General features: G+C 43.4%; 1 protein-coding gene across 1 annotated transcript; it reads right to left on the reverse strand.

Moving 5' to 3' along the window:
* Positions 1 to 364: 364 nt before the first annotated feature.
* tbc1d9 (TBC1 domain family, member 9 (with GRAM domain)) lies at positions 365 to 26878 on the reverse strand. Its single transcript, XM_071911642.2, has 21 exons — positions 26232 to 26878; positions 17878 to 17988; positions 16004 to 16122; positions 15435 to 15663; positions 14571 to 14832; positions 11987 to 12194; positions 11185 to 11391; positions 10847 to 11011; positions 10060 to 10210; positions 7374 to 7588; positions 7129 to 7246; positions 6613 to 6898; positions 6267 to 6396; positions 5606 to 5704; positions 5306 to 5374; positions 4540 to 4780; positions 4290 to 4355; positions 3445 to 3531; positions 3235 to 3303; positions 2466 to 2569; positions 365 to 2361 (listed from the first exon to the last, which is right to left on the reverse strand). The coding sequence occupies exons 1-21, from the start codon at positions 26350 to 26352 to the stop codon at positions 1537 to 1539; spliced, it is 3882 nt and encodes a 1293-aa protein (XP_071767743.2). The 5' UTR covers positions 26353 to 26878; the 3' UTR covers positions 365 to 1536.
* Between the last annotated feature and the right edge of the window lie 568 nt (positions 26879 to 27446).

Genomic DNA, 27446 nt, shown 5'->3' on the forward strand with positions numbered 1-27446 from the left:
TCCAACACTGTGAATCAAGTCATGTCTGCTTCACTCTCAGGCAAGGCTGGGAAAATAATTTTCACACATCATATCTTAACTATAAAACAATTGTAAACAGTGATTTAGCTTTTGGCTCCTAAAAGATAACTGCCTTAAAAAAAAAAAAAGAAAGAAAAAGAGGCAATTAATAGAACAATGCCATTTCTGCACCCATTTCATCATGGCTGACATAGCTAAAATCCTGTAGCTTGGGCATGAATGATTGGTGGCCTAAATGTCTTCCTCCTTTTCTCCACCAGGTGGGAGTAAATCTCTACTATAACTGTACTTGGTCAAAGTGGAAAAACAATGAAAAAGGCTGGAGGCATTGTACTGTGCAGCATAGAATCAATCATACAGTAATTTTAATTAGATGAGGTGGTACACAATGCGTCTGAATCCAGAGCATGTACATCTGGACACTTAGAATCAAAACCATTCACATAAGAACAACTTAAAAACAGCAATGTAAAAATGTACTGAGCAAAAAATGTAAAAACATGTTTTGTTTAAAACAAAAACAAAACAAAAAAAAATAGCCAACTTCTGAGTTGGGAGTGCAGACAACACCAATAGTGTGGTAAAAGGCAAGCAGAATACATATTAGTGGAACACATATGTTGTAAACGTTTTCCAGATAGAAAGTGCAGGTGCTCCATAAAACAGTATTTCTTTTTAGTGTGACATTTTCATTTCTCAGCACACACACCTCCCTTTGACTTCTGGAACATTTATTGGGACTACAGATTTCCGGGGGGAACCTTATCCATCCAGGAACTCATATTATGGTATGTGTGTGGAAAAAGAGAGTATGTTCTACCAAAGTGAAATATTGCTTTACAGAGATGTTGAGCTGAATAGTCAATTCACATGCTACCACATGAAAACTCAGCGTGGTCTTCCACTGAATTTTCACAGCATCGTTTTGTCTTGTTTTTTCCCCCCATAATGTCATCCAGTGAGAGAAACAACAAAAATATTTCTTGATTAGCAGCAAATCGAACTGTAAAGTAAGGAAGCAATAGTTGACCAGACGTCATGTTAGGTGATCTTAAGTAGACTATCAATATCCCAGTCTGGAACTGTACTGAATCAGTGGACATTTACATCTACATAGCCTAAGTGTACTAGAGATTACAATATTAACGCCTATGCATAATGTCTTATAAAGTACAGCTACTACATGTACACACTGATTTCACTTGAGCAAAACCTTTATATTAATTTCCCGTTCCCTCTTGGATGGACAGAATCTAGTGATTCTAATAATAAAAGTCTTTCACATCTGGTAAAATACATTGCTAAGAGCAGTTTTTGTGCACATTCATTCAACTATCATACACATAAATTTTCCAAAGAAGGTCATTCTCTTGTAGAACTCATTGAGACGTTTTTACACCAATGACTGATTGATAATCCTGTTTCCAGTTTGAAACGGCACACTAAGAGAACAGAAGTCTTTGTATGCACAGAATCCCTATGTTGAAGTCTCTGTATGAAGTCTTGTTTGAGGCCTCAGCCGGACAGCGAGATCTCATAGTCACTAGATGACAGTAGAGCGCGCCCTACTTTACGCACATTCTTGGCATTAATGATGCGAGCGGCCACCTCCACCGGCTTCTCAAAGTACTGCACCAGGGCCTGCTCGGTGAGCACGGAGGCCAGGAACTGCTCAAACGTAATGGCCCAGTCCTTATCAATACTGGTGCTGTGAGGGAGCCCGCCTCTGTCATGGGGCCCCCCGCCGTGAGGCCGGGTACTTCTCTCGCCGTTGGACCCGTTGCCGTCGCTGCGCACCAGCACCGTGTCGTCTGCGATGTCCTCGCACTGCAGCTTCTCGTCCAGCTCATGGGAGCCCGCGCTGAGCACCGAGTAGGACGACATGGACGTGTCATCTTTGGTTTCGTCGTCCGAAATGAGCATGGCGGACGACGTGCCTGTGTCTTTGGGAGACGAGTCCTCCAGCTTGATGTCTTGCATAGGTGGCAGCTGCTCGCACTCCTCGTCGTCTTTGTCCGCGCCGCACGGCCGCGGCTCGCTCTCCTCCAGCCCGGCGGGGGCGAAGGCGTCTCCCTGCTCCCTCTGCTGGAACGCTCCGTCAGGCCCGGCCTCCTGGGGGTTTTTGGAATCTGCCGCATCTCTCATACGCATGTATTGGTTGGGCTCTAATTTACCCTCGTGGTCCTGGTCCTTGCTGCTGGGGCATGAGAACAGCTTGCCCACCTCTCCCATTTCCAGCAGCAAACTGGTGACTGTGGCTGTGGCGTGGTAGAGCTCCTGTTCTGCAATGTCTTCGCTGAACATGCTGTACAGTGTCTTACACAGCTCAATGAACTGGCTCTGAGGGAGAGAGACGTATACAAGGTCACTGGTGCCCACACTCTATACCCAGTGAGTTTCTCAGAACAGCTATATATAGACTGGTACAGCAGGCAGAGGCTTACCTGATTCAGTTTGGGAAGGTCTTTTGTGTTTTCTAGCTTAGGCTTGCTCTCCTGGTTCCACAGTTTCAGGTAATGGCGGTAATCAGGCGTGTGCAGTTTCTTCACTGTAATATGTTTACAGTTTAAGTGTTAGTCACAAAGGACTACTTCAGTCACAAACTCAAATTAAGTTAGCTTATGCTTTTTATGCAGCATGAAGACACAATCAATTTCTGCTTGTTTTGTATTGTGATTAAAGGAAAGAAATGAGATGATGAAACAGCACTTTACTCTAATATGCAATACTCAGAGCTGAAAATCAATTTTTCCCATTTCAATAGAAAATACAAATCCATAATACTGTACAGTGTAACACATGGATGGTTGAATTTGACGAGATAAATGTCAGTGTTTTGGAAAGTAATTGATAAGGTTTATTATATTACACAACTGCATCCTGATAGCATCATGGAGATGCACAAACGTGGGTTCTCACAGAAATCACTGAGGCAACAAGGTTTCCCTTTATTTAGAAGAAGGATCTTTGGTTGAATGGACGACTGAGTTTATAACCGAGAGTGTCAAGTCCATGAAAATCACACCCACATTTTTACCAACTAAGCATGGCGTGAAGACAAAGAGGATGTTTATTGGCTATTTCATGCATGAAAGGTTTTCCAATTAGATGAGCTCAAACATCTTAGGCAGATAAGATACATACTACATATATTGTATAAGAAATCTACATTCAGTTTTATCATAAATGTGACTATTTGTACATGTTTCTTACCTTTTTCAGTCTTAAATGTAACTCTGACAAAGCCATCGTCCTTCTCGCTTCTGCATTTCGAGTCATGACCTGAGGGGGGGAGGAGGAGACCGACAGCCTGAGGTTTCAGTGAGGTTCAGACATGTATGACTACTGCATTTCAAATCTGATCCATTTGCCATGCAAATGTGCATTTAAACAGCTGAGTGTTTGATTATCCCCGGTCCTTACCGATAGAGGTTTCTGGTGTGATGTCCTCAAAGAAGTACTGGGTGGCCTCAAAGGCAGAGTCAGGCTCTTCTGCCTCATGAGTGATTTCTGGTAGAAAAGAAAATGGGAGATTGTCACAACTGAACTTGATTCCTGAAGACTAAAATAATATAAGCCTTTCCTTGTCATCAGCATATTTTATCCAAATATCTCAAATTCAAATGACTTCTACAACTTATAGTTATGGAAAATTAATATTTTGACTTATGTACTTGATAGTTTTCAATTAGATTACCAAAACCTTGTACCAAACAAGTACGTTTCTACTCAAGTTGACAATAGCATGAAGTTATGCCAATAGGCTCTCCAGACTATTAAAATGATAATAAACACTGAACCAAAAAGTTAATTTGATTGAGAATTAAAACAGAGTTTAAATACTAGGTGTATTTTCCATCACCTATCTCTTATGGAAACATGCTGACAAAGGGAATCCTCAGAAGTTGTAGTGCCGCTGCTCCATTTACCCACCGAAGTGAGACAAAGAGCACAAAGCAAACTCATTCCTCTCTTATTAACACTTTTCGCTGAGCCATCCCTTTTCTTTACAGCTAATAAATCCCTGCTCCACCAAAACCTCTCCCATCTCTCTGTCCATCTCTTTCTCTATCTCTAACACACACACACACACACACACACACACACACACTGCAGACTGCTCCTGTCTCTACTTCACTCAAGTGTGGAATACAGGAATGGAATACATTGTTCGCTCTAGTTGACTTTCCATTTCTCTTGCCGACACGGACACCAGCGCCGGTGAAGTGCATCCACACACACACACACACACACACACACACACTCACCAGGTAAAACATGCATCTTGTACAGGAGTTTCAGTTTCTCGGTGAGGTCTCCGTGGCACAGAACACCTACAACACACCAACAGCAGTGATACATCATCGTAGCTGCAATATACTTTAAATTAGGATCATCACAGCATGACAACATTCATTTGTCAACTGAACAGACCATGTTGGCTAAGTTACAAACCACTGCTGCCAAAAAACATATTTCCAAGCACACACACTTAACGCACAACCCTTTCCTACTTACTCAGGCCGCTGATGAACTCGCGGAAGTTGATGAGGGCGTCTCCGTTTTGGTCGAGAAGACGGAAGAAGCGCATGGCCAGCGGGTCCGAGTGGGCTCCGTTGGCCCAGGGGAACAGCAGCACGAACAGGCCCTTGAACTGCTCCACATCGATGCGGTACTGCTCCAAGTAGGGCAGGCTGGGGTCGTGGCGCTCCGTGGGGTTGCTGCTCCCGCCCCAGTAGCAGCTGGTCAGGTGCTCCGCCTGAGGAGGGAAGAGACCAGTGAGAACTGTAGAGGAACCCAAAGATAGAGTTACAGCACTGCCTCTTGCCTAGTTTGACCTCAGGGACAATTTAAAAAGATGGATGTTCATAAGCCCTAACAAGTAAACAATTACCTTTAGCATAGCTGCATTGTGTCATCTATGTAAAGTACATCAACCTCGCGATATGCTGTTTGGAAAGCAATTTCACGCTTGAATAATCTGAATCATTATGAACATTGTGCCATCAGTAAAGTGGTAAATTCATCTTTCCCATGTGATTATACAGAGCTGCGCCACAAGAGTAGCTTGTGCTAAAGGAGAATAGCTGCAGCACTAATCACAAGGCTTTGGTTTTGTCTCTCTGTAGAGGTCGACTGCAGCTTTGAGTTCCTGTCTTTACTTCAGTTTCACTGTGGCAGCAGGACAGTATGTGGGAGCTGGAGGGATAGAGATCTGCTGCCAAAAGGGAGAGAAGATGCTGATGCAAAGGCCGACAACAACGATGGCTTGGCTGTCACTCACCTTGAAGAGTACATAGAGCTCCTCCAATTCATCAATGCTGAAGGCGGTCTCTGTTACAATAGTTCTGACCTGAGACACAATAAGATTAAAAACATAAAGAGGTTAACAGAAGCGTGAGGGGAAAACAGAATATTGAGCTGAGAGACTTTTAGAGTCTGTATAGTGTTCTGCACAAATGGTTCAGCAGGAGCAGTAAGTACAGTCGGCAAAACGGCCCTTGTACCCTTTTGCAAAGCTTTTCTTTAAGTCTTATGATTATAAGATTTGAAACATGAGAGTAAGACAGCAGTGGGTCTTTACCACGTTACGTTTGGTGGTATCCTCGATGGTCTGGATGACCCTCAGTCTCTGTTTGAAACGCATCTGTTCAATCACATCTGCACGGATGGAGCCAAATTTCTGATACGAAGGGAGAGGGAGAAAAATGGGTCAACAAAACAGTGCTATAAATCATAAATTTATCACCAGAAACAGCAAAGATGACTACAGACAGTGATGAGGACTCACAGACAAATTACAAAAACATTTACAGCACTCAGTGATGTGAGGGTGAGGCTGTGGGGACATGCATCTCAACAAGATAAATTCAAATTCAAATCAAATGAACTGAATTCATATTTCATTTCGTTACCACAACACCAGTATGACAGTATTCTTCAGATAAATGTACAAAACATGGATGACAAATGGACAGATGAATGGGAAGACATACAGCAAGAGTTAAAAATAGGGCCACACACTCATAACTCTTATAAAAGTAGGAATCTTTCTTCAAACATTCAACGAACACCGCTTCGTCATGCATATTATACATTTTCACATCTTGTGTACAAAACACAATTAGTAGGCACTTGCTGAAATCAGGTTTGCATTTTCCCCATCTGTGTCTGTCTCAAGACACAAAACAAGACCAAACATGGAAGTAGACATAATGTAGTTGTATGAGCACACATAAACTTACATCATAGGAGCTGCGGACCAGTTTGAAGATGTCGACCTCTGGATGGGGTTCCCCATTGTCCGTCAGCAGGGAGTGGAGGTGGGGGATGGGAGGTAGGGTGCTGTCCTTATTGGTCACACTGTCCAAGTACCTACAATACACACAACCAGGAAGCAAAGGGTCACTGAAGATACGGCACCAAAATTAGGCCAAAACTGCAAGGAGATTTTCAAGGTTTCTTTTAGGTCTGTGGGATGAGCGATGAATAAAGGAGGAGAAAAGGACAGACCAAAGATACTACTTGCCACAGTGAAGACAAGTGAAACAGCAAAGACAAAGACGCTGAACACCTTTCCCCGCTCCTCACCTGCCCAGGACGGTCATGGCCTCGCCGTCGTCCTTGCAGCCCAGCAGCTGGTGGATGTTGGCGTGCAGCACGGACAGCGCCAGCTGGAAGATGACCTTGATGCCCTCGTAGAAGAAGCAGTCCACCACCACCACGGCGCTCTCGAAGGGCATGACGGACAGGAAGAGGGTGAGGAACCAGGAGAGCGAAATGGTGGAGATGACCCCAAGGTCCTGCATGCAGTCGTACAGCTGGGGGACATATTCCCGCGCCAGCTCCTCGAACACCCCCTGGTCCACCAGCGCTCCTGGGGAGGGGGAGGAGGATGACGGGGCATAAATATATGAGGAAATATAGGAAGATTTGCACGTAGATGGTGTGCGGGAGCCTCATATTTTCATCTTGCTCTTTTTTTTCTCCCAGCGCCCATGACTGAAATTGTCAGGTGTGCAAACTTTATTTTATTATAGAATAAAAAGGGCATGAAACCAACGAAATCTCAACCAAACGCACACAAACACACGCAGACGTACTGACCTACGACCCTGGTGTTGTAGTAGTCAGGCAGCATCCTCTCACACAGCGCCACCAGCAACCAAAACGCCTCCTCTTCTTTGGCGTAGAGCAGCAACACCGATGTCACGATATTCATGGCCTGCGGTGGGGCCAGTAGAGCAGACAGCACAGAAAACATGAGCATTGTTTAAAGTTCATCCAAAGGTCAAGACACGAGTGTGCGTGTGTGTGTGTGTGTGTGTGTGTGTGTGTGTGTGCGTGCGTACCTGACAGTATCCGATGTTGGGGTTTCTGAATGCGTAGGCGGTGAGGACCCTGCGGAGGGCGGCGATGCCCATCTCGTTCTGGAAGGCGGGGTGCTCAGGCAGAGAGCGGTGCAGGTCCCTCTCGATCTCCTCTGTGGCCAGGTTGTACTTGCCCATGGACTTCTCCACCAGGTCTTCGTAGTAGCCGGGGTGGGTGGCCATCTCGTTGATCGCCCCTGAGGACACGCGTGAGCATGTTTAAAGCCACTTCTCTAGAAGAGCCGCCCAAATCACTACAAGATCTCTGCCGGCAGTCTTGGTGATGTTGTGGGTTACATGCAGTAAGACGCTTATTATAATACACCAGCAATTGACATGAAACACATTCATTTACATAAGATGAAGCGTTCTATTCCAAAAGGCTACACAGCCATTATGGGATATACAGCCTTTTGCATCTCTAAAATATAGAGGAATAAATGTGTTATTTTATCAGCCAAGGAATTATCCTTTAAAAAGTCATTAAACAGTATTTGTTAGAATCTTGTGCCATCAATCACTTTGTAAGACAGTTAGGGTTAGTTTGTATATGTTAGTTTTTTCAGTTGGTGGTTATTTATTTTGGAATAAAACACTTCATATGTTCTCATCTCATCAAGAACCCATCTACAGCAAGAGTGTGCTTCTCTCCCCAAATATGTAATGTGAAACTGGACAAATCACTTTTAAAGAATAATAACAGTGTTTTTTTGTCTAGGTTGCCCCTCTCCTTTAAATCATTCTTGGTGGTGTGAGCACACTCAGCATAGCTGGAGATGTCAGGGCTTGTTTTCCCTCCCTTCAGAAGAAGACATGTGCTGCCATTCTTTCTTGTACAGTATGAAAAACAACTTACACAGGCTTGGAAATTTCCCTGAGCTAAATAATCCATCACGGAAAACATGAAGCCTTAATTTGGTTTTGTCAGAGTTTCTATTTTATTATTACATTGTATATTTCATTCCAAGCTGAGCTCTGCTTCCTGTCACTGACCTGACACCCACAGGAAGAAATGGAAGTCTCTGCCAGGAAATAATCCCTCAAAAACATGTCGCCTACAAACTTTATTGACACATCTATGTCTTTTTATTAAGGCCGTCTTTGTTAGCCTGGACAGCAGTAAATTTCAAACTGGGTTTTACACCACGAAGTTTGTATTTTAAAAACCAAAAAAAATGTGTTACATACAACATGCATTTCAAAATGATTGTGGGTAATGTAAACTAGATGTAAATGGGCTGTAACTAACTGACACAGATATTCTGACACAGATATTCCGACACCTCCATGCCCCAGGACAGGCGCCTGCTGAACCAGTTTCTACACCCTTTGTTCTAATAGTAGACACGCCTCTTGGACAAAAACAGAATATTTCAAATTAACCTGGTGAATGTGTTTCTTGTGGGAGGTATGAGTGTAAACAAACTCTCACTTCAGAAAGCGCAGGCGAGTGTGGTTCAGGTAAACACCCTGCGACCATGACAACCGGCCGAGGGTGACATAAGTGGGTCACTAGGGAGGGTGGGAGGAGCTGTTTATAACCCTGCTCTCCTCAGGTGTACATGAGCATGAGCTGCTGCTGGTGTGTGACACATGGCTGCACACATAAACAGGAAGGAGTGGGGTTTGTGTATAACCAGACTATTCAGCATAATGTTACAGAATGAGAGCCTATAGGTCTACATAGTCTAGTAGTACACACACTGTCTTCAACCAAAGTCCTTCACCTGTGCGTAGTTTCATACTTCTTGATACAAGTGAAAGCTCAAGGCAAATTTACAGCTATAGTAATAGTGCAGACAGTCCAGCTTGCCAAGGCCAAACTACTGCACTTATAATGAAGATTTTCCATTCAGTTTATACTGCAAAAACAAATGCACACAAAAATCAATACTAATATCTAGTGTCGATATTCATAATTCAATGTTCCAGCACTTATGGAAAACATATACGTATATATATATATATATATATATATATAATCATGTATTTACTAGTGTTGGAAAATCCATACTAAATGTAATGTCAGTGTTACATGTGTATATATATGTGTAATATATATATATATATATATATATTATATATATATATACATATACACACACACACACACACTGTATATGTATGTATGTCAGTGTTATTTGCCAGTTGCCATTTGTTGCCATTTTTTTAATTTACTATTTTCCACATTTTAGAATAATAGTAAAGACATAAAAACTATGAAATAACACAAATGGAATAATGCAGTGAAAAAAGTGTTAAACAAGCCACAACTATCTTATATTTTAGGTTCTGTAAAGTAGCCGCCCTTTGCCTTGATGGAAAGGCAAAGACTTTGGAAAGAAATTCATACATAGGCATCAACTTCACTATTTATATTCGTCTAAGAAACAAATTTCAAGCATTTAAGCATAAGCCTTTAGATCAAAATGGCTTTAAGAAAATGAAAAACATAGTACATTCAATCAGGTGTGTCAAAACGTTTGACTGGTAGTGTACATCTGCATTTACAGTATGAATCATGTAGTGTTGGGTTTACAGTTTGTGACTGAGTGTGAGCAGGCCCTATATAGGCTGCGTTCTCAATAGGTACACTTATGGCTGAAACACATGCAGTATTGTATGTGACGTGAATAAGTGTGCCTGTGTTTACTGAACGTTCACTCACCGGAGAAGAGAAGCCACAGCTCTCCTCTCATGTTCTCAGGAATGCCCTTGAGGACCAGCTCCTTGGTCTTCTCGGTGCGGTACATACACACTCCCTGCCCGTACTCGGTGAAGTGGTTCTTCCACGCCTGCTCCTTCAGGAACTCTTTAGCCTGAGTGAGGAGACAAACATATTCATGAGATAGCTCTGTGTACAATTAACTTTTTTTTTTTTTTTGCACACAGATTCCTCCTGCAACTATACCACATTAGCAGCTTGGACCAAGCCACTGAACTCCATTTTCTATGTTCTATTTTTATGCCCTGATTTCTCACACTCCACAGAGCACAGCAGTGTTTTATATGCAGGGTCAGACTCCCACTGAATTGAGGCTGATGACTAATCTGCTGTTAGTTACAGGTTGTCTTGGATGAAATCTCAACAAGTTTTTGGCAGCGATAATTCTCTCCATGTAGCTTAATTTACATGCGGTGCAATAGGGCCACTTCAAATCATCATCAAAGCACTTGCACATGGATACACCCACACACACAAAATATGAAGAATGCTAGAAATGCCAGTAAGCCACTTTGGGGAAACTGAGCAAAAAAATACGCAAGCTTTTTCCCCACATTGCGACAAGTGCATGGTGAAGAAAAATAACAAACCAAGACTCAAAATGTCAGTGTTTAACCTTTAAGCAGAATAGATCATAACATTATGAGACAAGGCCTCGCTTCATGTGCCGTGCCGTGCTTGACGAGGTTAAATGTTTGTGACCACGCCAGACAAAGTGCATTTAACTCACCAGTTTGGGGTTGAACTCCTCGGGCGAGCGGCGGCGGTACATGGTCATGAGGGCCTGCGTGGCAGTGGGCACGCTGTTGTCGTTGAGGTTGAACTGACGCTCGCTCTCTGAGCCCAGGCTGCGCTGGGGGCTGCTGGAGAGCAGGGATCCCGGCTGGGAATACACCTGGAGGAGACACAACACCATCTTCATAGGTACTATCACCACCACCATCCAATTATTTTCTAGACCTTGTACACTGACAGTTACAATGAATTACGCAATAGAGAAAACCACGCCTTTCCTGAACACTATGCCTTTTATATGCTAAGCTTAGACACGCACTAAACCGTTCTCACCTCATCGTCTGAGCTGTTGAGGCTGCCGGTCAGCTCTCTCTCCAGGTAGATCTTGGACGTGGTCTGCTGCAGGAAGTCAGAGATCCTCTGGACCAGGAAGTCTCGGTCTTTGAGGTTCGCGAACAGGAAGGTCATGCGGTTCTTGGTGCTTATGGAAAGCGGGCTGGGCAGCACATTGGAGCTGTCGGCCTTCTCCACGATGGTCACCTGGAAGACATTCAACAATGTCAGTCACCATGAAGGGATACATAACAAGCAATATCCATGTTCAAATTTTCCTTGTGACTATGTACACACACATGAGTATGTCTATAGTGACTAAATTAAGGAAATTCTCATTTATAATGAAGACCATACTAACAGGCTATAAGTGCAAGCCACCTCTCAGCAGTATCTTTCTGCTAAGCAGCTAAATATAAAAACAACACAGAACTATTCCTATTCCAAATGACTGAATTTAAGATGGACGAAAGTGATTCAGCATGACAGCTGCATAGTGTGTGTGTGTGTGTGTGTGTGTATGTGTTTCTAGAGCAGATGGTCAGTGACAACCCCCTACCTGACAATGTTTACGCAGTTACACTGCTTCCTAGCTCCTTCAAGTAAAAGCTCAATCTCTCACAAATCCATTTTATTTTTATTACAGTCTTTCGTCAATGTTAAAGACAGAGGCGAGCCTGCATCTATTTTCTAATCAATACTGAACCCCATTGAACTTGCAATTATGTTTCAAAACCACTTTCTTGCAAGATGTTAATAGACGGACAGACAGACAGACAGACAGACAGACAGGACAGCCCACCTCACGTAGGGGAATGATGAGGCTACATAGGGTCTCTTCTTTGCTGGTGAAGCAGATGTAGTTGGTGGAAACAAACATCTGTCCCAGGATGTGCATCTTGTTGAAGGGGGTCCACAGGGTGCAGTCCGTGTGCCCGTCCAGTTTCTCATCTTTGGGCAGACGAAACAGCGCCCGGTAGCGCTCACTCTTAGCTCGTGCATCCAGATCCCTGAAACACGTAAAGCACAGAGCGATTTCAGATGCAGACCGTGCAAAAACATGCAAATATACTGCAACAGTTGGGTATGAGACACAAATAGTCACTGTACATTACCATAGATATAACTCTTATAAGGCAAGCATACTGTTATCCAGAAGAAAACTTAGTGCAATACAAATAATACACTGGATAGTAAAGTGGTATGCAGGGGTATGAGTAAATATTATATAACCCTGCAAGGAATGATATAATATTGCAGTGAAGCTAAAACATTTACATAAAATGTGTTGAAGAAACAAATGGGATCTCAAGGCCATTTTTATTGGCTTGGCTGACAGCTCCTCTGCAGAGTTCAAACAACAGCACCTTTGTATTTAAAAATGTTATTAGCTACAACTGACATGCAATTAAATTGTAAAACCCAAACTTGCGTCACTGTTTTAGACTTTCAACCGAATGTCCTTAAGGTGCAGATTACCAACTACTCAGCCTGCTATTCCACATTAATGTTCAATCTACCACAGGCCATAAAAAATGCATAAACAGCAGTAGCGGAGCGACCGCGGGGGCAGAGGGGGCAACCGCCCCAGGGCCCACGCTCAGTAGGGGCCCCCCTACTGAGCTACTTTTTGGCTGGACCGCAACAGCGGGGCCAGCCCTATAAACGCGAATGTCTGTCACTGACTGACTGAGTGATGAAGTTACACCATTGGTCGGCCGTGGCACATGGCACATCATAGGATCACAGAGCCAGAAATTTAAGTTTCGTTTTCTCCACCATCTTGTTTCTCCGCTGAGATCGGGAGCCCGTTTCTCCCACACAGTAAGCAGGCTGACCAATATCATGCATGTAAGCTGAAGCTAAAGTAGAATCTATACAATTATATCATATCGCCGTTTATTTCGATGCATATGCGCGAGCTCAGTCCACCTGACAGCCCTCTGTTCTGTCGGCGGAGAGAGAGACACAGACAAGCATGGAGGTTTCGGCGCGCCGAGGGCTTACTGCCGACGCTTCCCGGAGTTTCCCGGGGGCACAGTGCTGGCCAGTGCCGATAGCTGGGCGCCGATTTGTTCCTGGTGATCCGGCCGAGATTTCGGTGGGGGTCCCGACGCCGATGCGTCACCGGGTGTCCGGCGAACAGCGTTTTCAGCACCGATGGGTACCAGAGCGACCGTGGCTTGGATCAGGAGGATCAATGCGGGCCATGGGCGCGTGGAGAGGACAGCGGCGGAGAGAGGAGACGGGACGCGCTGGAACGGAGATCAGTATGGATGTATTCTGTATATTAACAGTCTACAGCGGAGATAGTTACACCATTGGTCGGCCGTGGCACGTGGCACACCCATACACGGTCCAGCCATATACTAGGTTTTGACCTAGTCTTGTTCATTATAGCCTAATTTATGTGTGTCCGTGAACCATTCCCATCAGCAGCGCCAGTGCCGAACGAAGTTTCAGCCGTCTGAGGCTCATTAAGAGCTATTTGCGTTCGTGCATGGATGAGGCCAGACTATCCAACCTCACTTTGCTGTGTGTTGAGCGGGACATAAACATTGATAAAGACAAAGTGGTTGGCAGGTTTGCCACCATGAAGGAGAGGAGGATTAAGTTTTAAAAAGGGACCATCATGATATGTACAAAGTTCGTTAACCTGTTCGGATTATTTTGTTCTATGGAGGATGTTACACAAATGGACTACACTAAACTACAGCAGGCTGAGCAGGGACAACAATTGGTGAGTGAAACATCCATAATTAGTCTTTATTAACTAAAATTTTGGTTATGAAGAAATCAGTCAGAATGTTAGATTAATCTGTTGTTCAACTCCATGCTTACCGCATCTCGGCACCTATCTGTGTCACTGCCTGTGGTGTTACTGTCTACTTTGTATTTGAATAGGCCTTGTAATTGTTATAGGCCGCCGTGTCTATTTTATATTTGAATATGCCTTGTATAGTGTTTGTATAGTGTATAGTGTATAGTATAGTGACAGCGACAGCCTGACGCTGTCTGTGTGGTGGTGTCGCTGTGGTGCTGAACCGCACGCTGTCCTCGGTGCTGAAACATTTGAACGCGACTGGCAACCTGTTTTCTTTTTTTGTTCTTCAGAACAAACTTGTCTGACAAAGTGGCTCTGGCTTCACTGTATGTTTTCTTAGACATTGGCTTGCTTGGCTCAATAAGTGACAATTTGTGTTTATGGATTGGATAGGATAGGATAGGATAGGATATATCAGCTATTTTACAGTTGTGAATTTTAAAATGACTTTATCAGAAGGGCCCCTCGAGAATGCTCCGCCCCCTCTGTGTCTAGCTCCGCCCCTGATAAACAGCATTTGTTACTGATGAGTGTTCCCACTTTGTGAAGCATCAATCTTTACCTCTTGAGCGCCGACACCTTCTTGGGCGACTTCCTCTTGAGCTTGGGCAGCGAGCGGTCCTGTTCAAAGCCTTTGTTGTCCAAGAGCTGCCGCATGGCGATGTTGGCCAGCTGCTCTGCCAGCTTGAAGGTCTCATTGATGTTGAGGAAGACGGAGAAGACGTGCTCGTTGGTGCGCGTGCTCACCTTGATCGCGTCAGGCAGCAGCAGTGTGGCGCTCTTCTCCAGTTGGGTGATATCCGCCCAGCGCACCACCAGTTTGGCTGAGAGACAGACACAGAAAGATTAAGAAATCAATAAATTTTATCAATAAAAAGATATATAGATAAAGACAGATATCAGGAGGCAGACACACATAGATTTGTATGTGTGTGCAGTGGATGGGATGATATATCGAAAATTCATTCATTCATCCTCGATGATTTTAATAAATGCATGACTGATGGCTGTGCATTATTTTTGCTTATCAAATAAACAAACAAACAAACAATACTTATCGTGGGGCAAAAAAATGAATTGCAATAATAACTACATTTTATTCTGCTGTAGTAATCACAAATGAGATGTTTTGCCTGTCACAATTTCACAAGTTCTACATCGAAATTATATTATTTGCACTTTGTAATGACATTTTTCAACTGTTGTTTACATTCTAGCAAGCCAATGCCATCACTAGAAAGATTTGTGGCTCAGAAATAAACACAATTCTGCACAGTCATACTTTCTTGTCATTGAACTTTTATTTATTACATCTCATTGTGGTTGTATCGAATCGTGAACCACGTATCGCGTATCGAATCGTATCGTGAAAGAAGCACATCGTCCCATCCCTAGTGTGCAGTACATGAGCGAGTGTGTGTCCTACCCTCTTTCCCCAGCAGGTAGGAGTAGAAGCAGAGGTGGTTGATGCTGAGGTAGAGCCAGCCCTGCCGGGGCACCTTGCCCTTCCAGTAGCTGCAGGAGTAATAGTTGACCAGCTTCTCCTCCTCCGGCATGCCGAACAGCTTGCGGAACTTAGCGATGGCCTCCTTGAACTTGTCCGTGTCGTCGTCCTCTTTGACGTCATGGTTCTTGTTGTATTCTGCGATGATGCCCTGCGGAGGCCAGAGACAGAGACAGAATGAGGGGGTGCATGTACATTTTGACTGACATTTTAAACTAATAGCCACAGTTTGAAACTCCACACTGTAAAATATTAATCTTTAGTATTCTGCTACAATATAAACATTATCTAAATATTTCTTAAAGAAATCAAGGAAACCATTTAAATGTCTGTCTTCCAAGAAATACAAAATCACTACACTAGTCATTTCCATCTGTATATCAAATTAACTGCAATGACCTGACTCGAGCTAGAACTTGGCACAGGAAATTTTCAAAATTTAAAATCTACACATAAAACTATGTTTTTGACTGCAGAGAATGAGCAGTTACCTGGACCTTTCCCTTGACAAAGGTAGTAATGTCATTCTCATTCTCAAAGATGGAGAGAGTCTGCAGCAGGTTATGTTCCAGCCACTCCCAATGCTCTGTGATCTCTTTACGGGACGTTCCTGCAGGAGGAGGAGGCAGAGAGAGGGAGAGAGTCAAGAGAGGGTAATCAGGGGATGAAGAAGAACCCTCACACTGGGTTCACAAGGTAATGTTGAAGGAGCATGAAATGTTTTAGGTATAGGCCACATTACAATCACCATCTAGATATTTTATAGAATTATGTGGATAAAAGAGGACGATATGTTCGGACAACATATTTTTTCTTAATGAGATATTGAGATATCTCATTTTTCTCATTTTGTTGAATTGTGGGTAGCAGGGTAGCAACGTGAATAGGGAGGACCCAGGTTTAAGCTAATGTGATGGCAAAAGCATCTGTTCACTTAAGAAGAAAAAGAGAAAAGAGAAAAAAGGAATCACATCTTTTGCATTGCATGTTCAAATGGTAACACTAAACTGACCATTTTGTTAATTGTTAGCAGTGAGTGTAGGTGAACACTGGGCAGAACGATTCTGCCACAGGAGAAACCCATTGCAGTAATGGCTTCTGCTGTGAGCCATCATCCTCCAACAATTTCTCCTGCAAACAGCCCTATAGTGCACATCTACTGCATTAGCCATGCCTGCCAGACAACTCCATCTCTCCCGCTATCTCTGGGCTGAGGATGGAAGAACTGGGAGGGGTGGGGAGGGAGGGAGTGAGGGAGGGAGGGGTGGGGAGCGAGGGAGGGAGGGAGTGAGGGAGCGAGGGAGCGAGGGAGGGAAGAAAGGAGCCGTTGCCATTTCAAGGCCAGGCTAGTCTTTTGTGGGCCTCCATTTCAGACAGTGAAGGCACACAACAAACAATCTCTTTTGTCATTCGGTAGTCACATTTAGTAGAGAAGTATTGAGTTAAATACACAAAACAACACATATCGTCTTTGCCAGTGTCTCAACAATGTCAGGTGTCTCAACAATGTCTCCATTAAAAGAGAAACCACAGTTGATTACAGCAGTGTGTTTGTTTCCTCCATTACTCATTCCATAATCTTATGAAACATCGTCCTGAATAAATTACATGCCTTTCCAAAACGTGCGTGTTGTGTGTGATTGCTCCTGACATCCCACATGCGAGTATCTATGCCATGTAGCATGCAAAATATAGCATGCAATATATCCTACAAGATAGTGTACATGTCCATTTAAAAACACGTTCAAAAAACCTACATTTATTGTGATGGAGGTGTCACAGCTTTTGCCAACACATAGCTGGTGTAATTTCATATCCTATGGCACAGTATAGATGAATGTACAAATAAATGAGCTGCTTCCAATCAGTCTTGAGTTATCTGGCTGTTAATTTGCATACATTACTGCCACAGATGGAGGTTTGCATAAACGGTATATAGATAGAATCTGCAGATTACCTTACTGCAGAAAACCAGCAGATGACATGAAATCATAATGGAACCCCTTCACCTAATTAGCTGAAAGACATGACGGCCACTCATATTTGAGCACCATTTCTGTAATCTTGCCCTTTAAAAGCATTGGGGCATGATGTAATGCTTGGCATTTGGCAGCTAACATGGGAAAAGGCAGGATGTGAGGTGTTACATGGTGGGTGGGGGTGGGATTCGCAGGGTGTAAAAATACAGGAGGGTCCTCTCCTGAAACAAGCCTTACCCCCTATCTCTGAAGACAGCTGTACAGATTTGCTTGAATTGGTGTAAATCCAGAAAGATTCACAAAGCAGACTACAGTGTATATTAGCTAGGTTCTGAGCAGAAGAGAGCCAGATTTTTGAGGCAGAACTTGAGTTTAAGTTCACGTACCATGAGCAATGATCCAGTAAACTAAGGAGTCAGGCGTCTGGTACAGGATCCTATATGGGGCCACTCGAGCACTGGAGTCCAGCACCACATCCAGGGTCCCCACCAGCAAACCTGCGGGAAGAACCAATGGTTAAAGAAGTAGACTGGGAACGTATTGTAAGTTGCTTTTGGACAAAAGCGTCTGCTAAATGACGTAATGTAATGTAATGTAATGTAATGTAACTTGGGAAAAACACTTAATGGAATTAAAAAAAACAATTGTGCTTGCTCATAAAGAATAAAAAGAAATGCAGCCCAGTCAACTGGTTGAGGAATATAGAGCGAAAATAAGTCATGGATCCTTCCTCCCTCTATTAATTTGTTCAACTGAGGAAAACTGACAATAGGAGCTTCTGTGAAAGCCTTTACGGCATGTAACAACCATCAGTGGCCATGTGAGATGCCATACTAATTTAGTGCATTAATCCTTTTGAGGTCATTTTGTTATGTTTCAGAAGGGGGAAAACCAATGAGGTCCATTTGTTTACTCCTTCAAGGGCTTCTGTGAAAATGAAGAGAAATTGGAATGTGCGGCATGTTAGATCGGCGGTCTGTGTATGTATGATTTACGCGTCTGGGTGAGATTAATTGAGATTAGATAGGAAATGCGCAGATACTATCTAACTCTGTGCTGTATTGTAGTTTGAAGTCAGTCAATAAGTGGAGACAGACATCCACCACCGCAGCACTGACTGATGGACTGGGAAGGTGACAGAGGATATAGACACCTGAGCAGAGGGTGACTGGGCTAATCTAATGAAATAATGGAGAGACATGATGCATAAAAGGTTTAACAGACGCCAATATTTCTCCCCATCACAGCTGCTTGCCTCACAGCAAAACACATCTTTGCTGTAAACAACAAACGAGGCAGATATTTAATACAGTGGAAAAACAAGCCAGTCAGACCTTTGCTCCTTTAGACTGACATCAGAGTAAAGCTATACTAGGGCTGTGTGATACTGACCAAAAATCATTGGGATTATTTTGTTGAATATTGCAATATTACTTGAAACAAACGTGGACCCAGCTTTTTCTCCGTGACTTCTTTTTAGCACTGTAAGTGTGTTCACAAGAAATCAGTCCAAGAACATCCTTGTCTCCGTCTGAAACAGCTTTCCCTCTCAGAATAATTGCAGCCTCTTGCGACTTGGAAATTGCCGCAATCAGTGTTGCGATTGTGATATTTTTTTCCGATCAATCGCGCAGCTCTAAGCTGCACTATAAATAAACCAACTGGTGACAACTACCCTCCACAGCTGTGAATATTCTTCCTGGTTCAGAGAAGGTATACTGAAGGTTTATATTGCCATGGGAGATGGGATATTTTCGTGGGCAGCTCATAAGGGCACGTCAAGTGTGAGTCACACAGAGAGAGAGAGAGAGAGAGAGAGAGAGAGAGAGAGAGAGAGAGAGAGAGAGAGAGAGAGAGAGAGAGAGAGAGAGAGAGAGAGAGAGGATGAGGAGGAGGATAGAGAGGGAGACCAAGTTAGCAAGTGAAGCCAACAGGGAGACTGTGACAGGGAACATTTTTTTGTCTTAGGAAAGAAAAAAGAGATTGAGAGATGTAAATCTGTGCGATCCAGACTGACTGATCTTCCCTCACCTCCTTGTACAACGTCATCTCTGGGACATCTGGGATGTCTCGTTTCACAAAAAAAGACATCTGAATACAAAGACATATCCTTCGCTCTATTCGTCTGCCTTCTGCCTTCTCTTGTCGTCTCCGTGCCTCCTGTGTGTCCCGCTCTCCCTTTCTCAACTGTCTTCTATTTTCCTTTTCTCATTCTTCCTCATCTCTCCCTCTCACCATTTTGTCCTCATGAACGATCAAGACAACACGCACTTACGCTGTCAAGAAAGCAACATTAATAACTGCAATATTGGCCTCACTCTGCTTAGGCGCTAAACCAAGTGGCCAATAAAATTAACGTGTACAATCGAATTATGATTGTCATGTCAAAGGCACTGATTGCCTTTTTGGTGAGCAACTACTGCCCAAATGACAGATCCATGCCATCAGAAACATTATGCACACAAATACAAGATTCATTTTGCAACCCTTTTCAAAGGGCTGAAGAAAAAGAAAGAGAGCAACTGGAGTTAACTGTCTGCAACGAGATGCATTAGCCCCATTACCATTTACAAGTGTCCCAACACACCGAAGCTAATGAGATAATGCGATCCTGCACTTTCTTATGGTCCCTTTGTGAGAAACAAACAATTGCTTGTGTGAGTGTGAAAACAGCTTCCTCTTTAATGTCAGAAAATCACAAGGTTGAAACAGTCATCCCCGCAGCACAAACACCCCGGGTGGAGATAACAGTCACTCACAGCTTGACCACAGTGACTGCAACAATGTGTCAGCCAACTAGTCCTCTTCTCAAAATGTTTAGGAATAACTTATTGGAATAATATTTCTAATGTAACGTGGCAAACTGGATGACCTGTTGCAGAGGTTTTGAGGTAAAAATGTATGAAAAAGTGTAAAATTGGATGGGAGTGGTACCATTTGTAATAGATGTGTGAGCTGAGGTTTAACACAGGAAACTAGGGGTGAAGACAGGAGACCACTGAAGGGTGTGATACCACTTAACATCCACTGTTTTTTTTTCTTCTTCGCAGACTGATACTACATTGACAACCCAAAACAGAGAGAACGAAAGAAAAACTTGCATTTTGTAGATGTTTTGAATATGAGAGCTTTGCCATTTGTTTATATGTGAGATTTCTTTTGTTGTCTTTTGAACACGTTATCCCTAACAAAACATAATACTGGGGCCGGTCTCATGAATCAAGTTCAACATAGGCAGGGTATATTTTTGCGATAGTTGGCTTCACAAAAACAAAATAATGTCAATCCTGGCTAACTGGTCTCATGATGCTGGTTATCAACTGGCTCTATCAACCCAGAATTTTACAATCCAGTTATTAAGTGTGTTCACATAAAAAGGGTTAGGGGCGATCACATGCAACATGGACAGATCCAGAGTGGCAGATTTAAGATAAGATTAGACTATTGATCACTGCGGGGGAATTACGTCGCTGCAGCAGGAAAAAGTAATATGATTCAGCGGGGAAAATAGAATATAAGCACACAACTAGAAAATAAAAAGAAGCAATAAAAATGGTTGTAAACATACAGTATATGTATATACTGTATATGGGAAAAATATGGGAAATGGATTACTAACATTTGTGCTCTTCTCTCAAGAAGAACAAACTATTATAATGAATACATATGAGTAATACAAAACCATTACAACAGTGAAGAATAGGCCTAACACTTTCTTTCTGCCGCCAAGGCCGGAGAGGATGACTGGAGGTAAATGGCAGATAGTTTAAATGTGTGAGTAAAAAGGCTTATCGCTGCCCCGTCACAGTGTTCATACTTTTCTTTGATGCAGTATTGTGACACATTGAGGCTGTGAAAAGATTTCCTATTCATAGAGTTGGCCTCAGGTTCCCCGGGGCAGCGGTGAATGGGGATAAAGGTGCAATATATATTACATCAATCAGTCTCGGGAATCATAGGTAAGAATTTCAGTGTACTTAAAAGGACCGCTTCACTGATTTTCAACCTTATCTCCATTACACTTGTCAATACGTTCTGTACCTTGTAGAACGGCTCTATTCACCACCCCACATCCTACACCTGATGATGCAGCCACCGGCCGAACAGAAACAGCAAGCAACACTACAGCTTTAGTTTTCCTGGTTTCAAAGTCTCATAGTTTTAAACAGGAAAAAAGGGAGAATAGTGTACTCCAAAAACACCACGGCACTCTTACTTGTATATTAAAAATTCCTTTATTATCTTGGCATGTCCAATAAGGAGAGTAAAAACATACAAAAGGGGATGTCTATCCCACGCGTAGCAGCTTCATCCTTCATCAGGGTTTCTCACAGTTTTATCTGGTAAAGAGAATGATTTGAGGTCTTGGGGCCAAAATGAGTTTTTCTTGCTACTGCTCGGCCTCTGCTTGCATCATCAGGTGTAGGGTGTGGGGGGATGAATAGAGCCTTCCTACAAGATACAGAGTATGGACAAGTCTAATGGTGTATAAAAGGCATGTCATACTATGACAATTACATAGAGATAAGGTTGAAAATCAGCCAAGTGGTCCTTTAATATGCAACAGTTAATCTCATTCATTATTCATACTGATACAGTCAACTAATGTAAGCTACCTGCTATTTGATAGAAGCCCTGTTTTATGACCGGAGCGGGAAAAGGAAACGCTACAAACATTTATTATATCTCTGATCTAGTCAGGAAAATAAAAAAGCTTCCTTTATAGTCCAAGGATCGTCTAGGAGTGGTGATGCCATTTTTCCAGAGAGCTGATTGGTGAGGAGGCAGGGTTTTATTTATATGTTTGGATCCGATAGCCTGAACATAACCTGCTGCAGCCTAAGTTACCATGGTGATCTACCCCACTGAGAAGCGAACCACCATGGTGAGACCGAAAAACCAGGGATAAACCCAAAATTAGCTCGCTAACACACTAATCTGGCTTGGAGAGACAGACTCCTGGGGTGAACATGAGCTTTGTTGTTTATGTGCAAATGCTCCAGAGGAGGCAGCCCCAGACTCGACACGACACGCATGACCTCCATAAGCCATAGTGTTAACTCATCACACTTCAGTCCATGTGACTGCGTGTTCCTATACACTCATTTGAACTTACTTTGATCAATTCCTTCAACAGACTGTAGGAGTGAGGTGCACACAACCTCCCAAACAAACCAAGAAAACACAGGGGCCCAGAAACCAAGTCGCTGTGATGAGAAACGGTTTCCTTTATTGTGGGTGGGTGGCAGAGAGGAGAAAACCTCAGCAGCAAACAATCTCTAGCCAAAAAGAACAAGCTATAATATCATGTGATGCTTTGTGCTTCTTTAAAACCGGAGAAACAAGGCCGGAGTCAGAGCTCCCTGTTGTTATTGTAAAGCAACAAACTGCCTGCTCCGAAGCGTTAGTGTTTTTCATTGAGTGAAGACAGGAAAGAAAACCAACAGCATATGAGAACGAAGTAACTAATTTTATCTTGTTTATATCCTCTTTACTGCTTGTGGGACGGTCACTGGTGTGAGATGTTTCCACTGAGCACACAAAGCACCATAATCTCCCCCAGACTTAAAAATCAATAACGTTTCAGATAACAGAAACCTGATCCAAGCTCGGATCATCATCATGTGCTGGTTTGGTTCATGTTTCACTGCATCCATAAATGGAGCGTTTTGCTACTTTCCCATCAGTGCTCAAATTTTCTAGGTCAATTGACATGAGACGCAAGTCATAAAAGTAGAAAATAACTGTGTAGGCTGGACAGTTATTTTCTACTTTATGACTTGTGCTTCGTATCAATTGACCTAGAAACGGGGTCAAGTCAGTATGTATGTGCCTGCATCCATTATGAAAAAAATGTAGACCAGTTGTGAAATGTCAGATTACACAACGACTCCAACAACGGTGTAATGCTGTGGGCACAATTGTTTTAAGAGGTGTCATAAAAAATTCCACGATGCCCTAATCAATCGTTTATTTTGGGCCTGATGAAAAGAGCTTTTGTTGAGTACTGTCATTTATTTTGCTTCCTCTCTAAAATCCAAGACCTTGATGCCTATTCAGGTCCGCTTTAAGACAACAATGGACACCAGGACTCCAACTGTTGTATTTTTATCTGTGCAAATAGCCAAAGATAAGGCTATAACTGCCATTGCCCTCTACAGACGCAGGTAGCTTATCAGGTTCAGTACTTCAGGTAATGCAAATGACAGCACAGTGCATACAACTGAACAGGAACAGCATCCTAGGCTGCAGGTCTATTTGCAGCTTGCTTAAGTCTAAACAGTATTGTTATAGATCTGTTTTAAATTAATCAGACTGTCAGTTACACAACTGCTCTTTGAAAGCGTAACAGTTTTACACCGATATGCTCTGCCATTCATGAGCACCTACAGCGACATTTATAATATCAGCCTGAAAGCTGTTAAGTCTCAAAGGAAAACTAGATTCTTCTTTGAGATGACCAGGCCCTTCTCACAGGTGAATCTGCTATAGGTTTTGTTCAGATGAATGAGGCTACAAAATCAGAGGTAGCAGAAGAGTGATGTGGACGAGGCGGTTTCTGTATGAGTTTGTTATGGGCGGACACACTGCCTCCATTTACGATGTGTTTGAAAACTGTGGGGGTGGCACATCACATCCTTCACATCCTTCAGCCTTTCCAAACGTGATCATTTCTCAGCTTCTCTCTAGCAGCATAACAAAAATGTTGCAGCTGTCCATCTGTGTTCATGCAGCCTCTGATGGTGGTAAGTAACCACTCGAGAAATACAAATAGAGAAAACCTTGGAGAGTTGCTGTCTGGTGGAGCTGTGTGCCAGCAATGCAAACATACATTTACCATTTCTTTCACCCCACCTCATGGACTCTCTACTAGCTCTAACTGTACAGCTTGAGCCCCAGTGAGTGAAATATGCTAATTTGAGCTTGGCCCCATTAAATGCCCTCCTATAAACCCCCGTGCTGGTGCTGCCGCTCCGCTGGAAGAACTGCTTCTGGACAGTGCCAGTGTCCCCAGGTTCCCGGTGCCAACTGGCACACGGCACAAGACCGCTCAGCATTTACATAACAATGACATCATCCCCTAGCACCACTCAGCACACTTTGTGTCGCTACAGTCACATCCTCAGAGACGCTGACTGAGAAACAAAGGCTGTGGAGCTAATGTTCAGTTGTTGGTATCAAGAAGGACCAAATCATCAATAAACTACAGTATTGATACAGTATATTTGCAACCAGTGTAGAAACATTATAAGCTTGCTAATCCCTCCAGTCTAAAATCTTCTGTTTTAATCCAACACCAAAACCATAATGCATCCTTAATTCCTTTATTAGTCAATCAAACCGGTCCTAAATGACAGGGACCGAAAACTTGTGGTTTTGCCTCTTGTCATAGTTATTGGTGGCTAAAGCCAATGAACAGTGACGTTGATTGACACTCAGTGAGGGATACTCAGCAGGGAACAGAGACATTGCTGAACTCCCACTCATAACTCACTGATAGATGGATCATGCTCAGTGAACATCAAACAGTGGAAATGACTGTGAATCAAAAAACAAAAAGGATTAAGGATTATGATGTTTGTCTGCATGTAGTGCATGCTAAACATGCGCGGCCGTGCCAGGTATAAGTATCATAATCAAGACCCAAACAATCACAACTGTTGAGGTTTTCATGGATATGTTTGCAGTCTACAAGCCTTTATTTCCTCAAAGCTTTTCAACACAGCATCTTATCGGTTAAACTTGAGGAAGTGTCACATTGCAGTTGTCCAGACCTGTTTTTCGATATATTAAAAACACTGGCAGACTGAATCCAGGTCAAGACTTATGAAACAAACCTCACTGACAATTCTGAGTGAAAATATAACAGTAGGCTCCAACCGTAATCCTGAGCCATTGATTTCCCTAACCTGCACCTCCTGCTGCTTGACCCATTTTGGATGCAATAAGCAAGTAGAGGGAGGAGAGGAGGAGAGTAAGACAGGAAGGGGAATGATTCAGCATGAGCAAGCAACAGACCGCGAGTCCCTCCTAGATGGATATGCATCATTGTTGAGACTCAATGCCACAACCATTAGCAGCTGCACATGTACTCCAGCTGCTGTTGTTTTGTTTTAATGTTTTAGTGCACCTTGGTTCCCTTGCAGGCAGGGGTTAGCCTCGTCTTTCTGCAGAATGCAAGCCAGCTTATTATGTTTTATGTGGGAATCCAATAGTATGGCCTAATCTCTGGAGGAATTCTGCAAACAGACTGTAGATGTGTAATGCTGATTTCATTATGTGAAGTTTGGATCAATTGGGATATCCATCAATCAGTTCCACTGTAGGTACTTTTGTGGCTGGGTCAGCAATCCTGGTCAAAGGTTTAGCCTGCCTTAAACCAGGCTCACAAGACTGAATGAATCAATAAAAGCAGCAAACAAAATAACTTTAAGAGGACTTCACCTAAAGGCACATTCAGACAAAAGGCCACCTGAATCAGCCAAAGTGATCGCTGATTCATCATGTGGCCCTCGCACTATTCTCCCATGTGTTTTCTGATGGTCACTATCCCCATGTGCCATCATCTTGACATAATGTCACTCAAGCCCCTGCTGTCACTATCCATCTCCCTCCGCCGCCTCGTCATCATCACTCATCTTTGAATCTAAATCACCTCGACTGTGGAGGGAGACGACCTGAGCAGCGTATGGCAGCATTATATATCCATCCATGCCATGCAGTAGACGGTGGGACTCACCCGCTAGTCCTCCGCCTCCATCCCCGTGGCCCTTCCGTTTCTGGAGGATGAAATAGGGATTCGCTCTCTCTGTTATCCATAACGCACCGGCCAGCAACACATCTTCGGGATTGACCCACATATTCTCGTCAATTTGTTTAAGGGCGCATTGAATACGCACGATAGTTGACGGCGACCATCAAACGCGTCCAGCTGGAATGTGTGACTGTGTTCAGCAGGGAGCGCGAGTTAAAACACACACGCTGTGCGCTACGGGCCTATTATTGTAGCGCCGATGGAGGCCTGATATGTTCCTGGACGATTCTCGTCCCTAAATTACTGTACACTATGATGTCCAAGCGAAAAGACGACGCGCAAGTGGATGTTGCTAAAATTAAACGGTCCAACCTGCCAAGCGCGGATCGGCCTGCGAAGGTTATCAAACACCAAACATGCGCACATAAACCTGCTACGCACCAGCCTCTTATTTGTAGCGAAGGCTTTTAAATGAATCAGTTTATTTGGGTTCGCAGGTAGGCAGCCCGGGTCGGCGTCCTGCTGCACAGCGCAACGGGATCAGTCTTTGTTGTCCATGATCCGTGGCAGGTGCGATTCAATACCGAGACGTTTGTTTGTGTAACGAAAAAGCCACGTTACAGCCGATATAAGTCAACCGTACCAATCTATATGCTCTCACGGTTACGTCGTCGGTATGTTCAGTTGAGCATAAAACACTACTTTAACCCGAAACAAACCCCGATCACACAATAGTAACCAAACAAGCTGTGTCCTCCGCCGTAGCGCCGCTGCCGCACAGTCGCGCAAAATAAAGCGAGCGCGTCACGGACTGGCCACACGTCTACGTCAGCTGGCAGGAGGTGGAGGCATCATGATGAAGCTTTAAAGAAAGCATGAATGAAATGTTTTAAAGCGTGTGGTGGGGGTCAAACCCACCTAAACTCACCCCCACCTTTTATTTGAGTTTATCCGCTTGAATAGACTGCATCATAGCGTATCAAACTGATGTTAATTTATCTTATCTTAAGATAAGGGGGGAAGCGTAAATAAAGGTATTCGGATAGGCAGGTAGCCTACAATTGATTTTTGTACGTGCTTATGTAACTCTATACTGTGCATGATGGAAACCTTGTGAGTTGGTGCGACTGATGATGCAAAATAGCCTACATATTTATTTTCCATCGAGTCTTTCAAATGAGCCCCATCAAGTTTGATCAA

This window comes from Centroberyx gerrardi, chromosome 3 (genome assembly GCF_048128805.1).
Source record: "Centroberyx gerrardi isolate f3 chromosome 3, fCenGer3.hap1.cur.20231027, whole genome shotgun sequence".
NCBI classification, from domain to species: domain Eukaryota; kingdom Metazoa; phylum Chordata; class Actinopteri; order Beryciformes; family Berycidae; genus Centroberyx; species Centroberyx gerrardi.

Bases quoted from the DNA above. Each gene is read 5' to 3' on its own strand.
- tbc1d9 (XM_071911642.2), bottom strand. From the start codon at position 26,352: ATGTGGGTCAATCCCGAAGATGTGTTGCTGGCCGGTGCGTTATGGATA. The intron at 14,833-15,434 runs GTAGGACACACA...TCTGTCTCTCAG, and splicing joins CTACCTGCTGGGGAAAGAGG to CCAAACTGGTGGTGCGCTGG. The intron at 3,304-3,444 runs GTAAGGACCGGG...TCCCCCCCTCAG, and splicing joins CACACCAGAAACCTCTATCG to GTCATGACTCGAAATGCAGA.